This window comes from Lycium barbarum, chromosome 5, assembly GCF_019175385.1.
Source record: "Lycium barbarum isolate Lr01 chromosome 5, ASM1917538v2, whole genome shotgun sequence".
Lineage (NCBI taxonomy): Eukaryota > Viridiplantae > Streptophyta > Magnoliopsida > Solanales > Solanaceae > Lycium > Lycium barbarum.
In genome coordinates this window covers 119,967,978-119,971,065 of record NC_083341.1, presented here as the reverse complement: position 1 = coordinate 119,971,065, position 3,088 = coordinate 119,967,978, and the positions used below count along the sequence as shown (strand labels likewise).

At 33.7% G+C, this 3,088-nt stretch overlaps 1 protein-coding gene across 1 annotated transcript; it reads left to right on the top strand.

Moving 5' to 3' along the window:
- The first annotated feature begins 1,759 nt into the window (after positions 1-1,759).
- LOC132641282 (uncharacterized) lies at positions 1,760-2,417 on the top strand. Its single transcript, XM_060358207.1, has one exon. The coding sequence runs from the start codon at positions 1,933-1,935 to the stop codon at positions 2,230-2,232; it is 300 nt and encodes a 99-aa protein (XP_060214190.1). The 5' UTR covers positions 1,760-1,932; the 3' UTR covers positions 2,233-2,417.
- Positions 2,418-3,088: the final 671 nt, after the last annotated feature.

Sequence of the window (3,088 nt, the reverse complement as noted above, 5' to 3'; positions counted from 1 at the left end):
CAGCAGGATGAATTGAAGAGATAAGATAACAATGGGTCGGGGGCTTTTCCACTTCTCGTAGTCTATTTCATAAGAGCTCTGAAAAGTTGGGGTCTATCTGTATGGGGAAAAAACATATGCTCGGGCATATACAGATACCGAGTAACCGATGAGGCTGTAGGATCCATACAGTTGTTTTCCATTCCCACGATCTCGAGTCATGTCAATTAATCTTGATCAGAGCGCCGTAGTGGAAACTCGCGTGGGTGCTGCAGACATGTCACGTTACCCACGCCTGGGGGTGGAAAAGTCTCATATTGGCTTGTATAAGAGTAGCTTAGGGGGAAAGGAAGAGGGCACATTCTATCTCACATTTTGTAACCCTAGATTATCTTTATTAAGTCTTGTAATAAAACACCATTGGTAGCATAGAAGATTGATCTTGTAGATTCGAACTCATTTTCATCATCTTCAATATATCCTTTATTTATTCTAATTTCTAGCTTTTAGAGGAGTTTCCGGGATCGGATACAACTCACTTGTCTTCAAATCTTACAAAAACAAATCCCTAATTGGAGTCTGGATACATCCTTTTTTACCGGGAAACAAGATAATTACCTGTGAACCACTTATAAACATTAAGTAGTTATATGGTATAAATGATACTTGATTTACTGTTACAGGTTAAAGTTGTCTAATAATATACAAGAACAAGAATCTTTATATTGTCAGTATATAGCTTAAATCATTAGTCTTATGAGTTACCATTTAAGCTTCCTCATAAATAATACTGTCACAATGCAAGAATCTATGTTATTTGTTACTAAATAGAATGTGGAAAAAGAATGGTCATATTGTATATGAATTAAAACAATTAAAAATTATAACAATACGCTCGTACTAATTTCTGCATTACTCGATTGTATTGCTGGCCTGAATTCAAGACATATGCTTGTTAAGAGCTAGACAAATTCAATCAGTCCTACAATTCTTTTTTCAGGTTTAATTCATTCTTATTTTTAACGTGCCACTTTGCTTAGGTCGGATCCGTTCAACCACCGCGTCATAGGGACGTCTACGTTAAAATTGTAATAGTTGTAACAGTATAAAGACAATGACTTGTCAAAAAGAAAAAATACAGAAAAAAAAAGTAATTAATTCAAAATTCAATAAGCGAGGTTGCTTGGAAGCCGCAACAAAGAATAAAAAGACAAATATTGCATTATCACTCTTTTGTTAATGTATTGATTTTACAGTTCCAGAAAATTGTTCACTGGAGTGTCTTTTATCATTACCTAAATTATTAAAGTAAAACAAGTTAGTTTAAAGTTTCAAGCTTTCCTTATTAAAATGAAAATGCACCTGATAGAGAGAAAATTGATGTTACTGTTAATTGGAATTGGACTTGTAGTTGATTGATTGATTGATTGTTTATATTAAATATCGTGTATTATATAACCTAAACTGTCAAAAAGGAAGTTGCTTAGCTTCAACGAACAAGTGAGTCTCTTTTTGATAAGGTTTTTATGTGGATTAAAGTAAGAAAAGATTAAAAGCAAGAAAGAAATAAAATAAATATCTGGAGAAATCAAGTGGGATAAGCAAAATCAAAATCTTCCAAAGTTAGAGAATACAAATAAGCAACAAGTAGAAAATAAGCTTACACGCATGAAATAAAAGGAGTCCACCAGAACCAGTAAAATAATTAAAAAAAACAAAATAGGAATCAAAAACATCTACAACTTGCTAAATTCCAAAACCTTAGCCTCCTTAAACTCACCAGGTTCACACCCTTTTACGTGGACAACCTAACAACCACTTCATTTCCATTTCAAAAGAAAAAAAATACTATACTTGCAAGAAGAAAAAGCCATATTCTCTAACCCAAATTCAAGAAAGAAAAAATACTACATCAAATATCAACACAAGTTGAAAAAAACTTGATCTGAAATAATGGGTCCAATTGTTCTAACACAATTAGGTCTTAGTGTATTAGCAGGTGCAGCTTTGGTTAAATCAGTTATGGACCAGAAAACCATGATGGGTCCGGGTTCGGGTCAGTTTCCTCGGTGCTCCAGGTGTAATGGAACGGGTCGGGTTTCTTGCATGTGTTCACGTTGGTCAGATGGTGATGTGGGTTGTCGGACTTGTTCCGGGTCGGGTCGGATGGCTTGTAACAGCTGTGGTGGTACAGGTATGGGTCGTCCAATTCCGGTTCAAATATCCGTTCGTCCTCCTAACCGTTCAATTTAAAACAGTTTGTATTTAATTAATTCAGATTCTTCAGATTGAAAAAGGATCAGATTTTTATGTAATATTGTATATGTTTGGTGATACTTGAGATCAGTTAGAAATTTCTGGTTCTATATTGTAATTATTGTTATAGTTTGATGACAGATTCATACCATGAGATAGCTTTGACGCTCATTCCTGAATTATATTGGTTCTATTGTTCCCGATGATAAACCTAAATAGTAGTGATTTCACACGGAAAAATTGAAAAGTCTTCCAGCATTTCATGAAATCTGTTTCTCACTGTGCGTTTACCGTTGTTTCTAATAGTGGTATTCGTTTCAGCTTTATCATTCATGTAATTTGAGATGATACAGAAATTGAACTATAGGTTATGCGGTTGACACCATTAAATTTGAACCTTTGGAGATATTGGAACCAATAGGATTTTTTTATTTTTTTTAACTAAAGTTTCAAAATTCCAGTTTATCTAAAAATCATTACTTTCATTACTAAAAAATTACTATTTTCTACTGAAAAATGTTAGCAATTTCCGCAGATAATTTGATTGAATCAGTGAGAAAAGAAAAAATAACAATAGTCTTTTAACACGGAAATATTAGGAAGTTTTCAAGCGTTTAAATGGAAACCTATTTCTCATTATGCATTTTCAAGCGAGTTGGTTAGGCGGAGATGAGATGGGAAAATCATATTTTATACACCAATTTCTCACTAATTATCGGTGGGAAAAAAACTCTGTTTCGAGTAGTGGTTTGCAGCAAATTTAACTGAGTATGCTTGCTTAACATGGCTACATTGGTTTTGGTACTTTTGACATAGTTGTACATTACCTGACAATCGGAGGCAAATTTAGTAA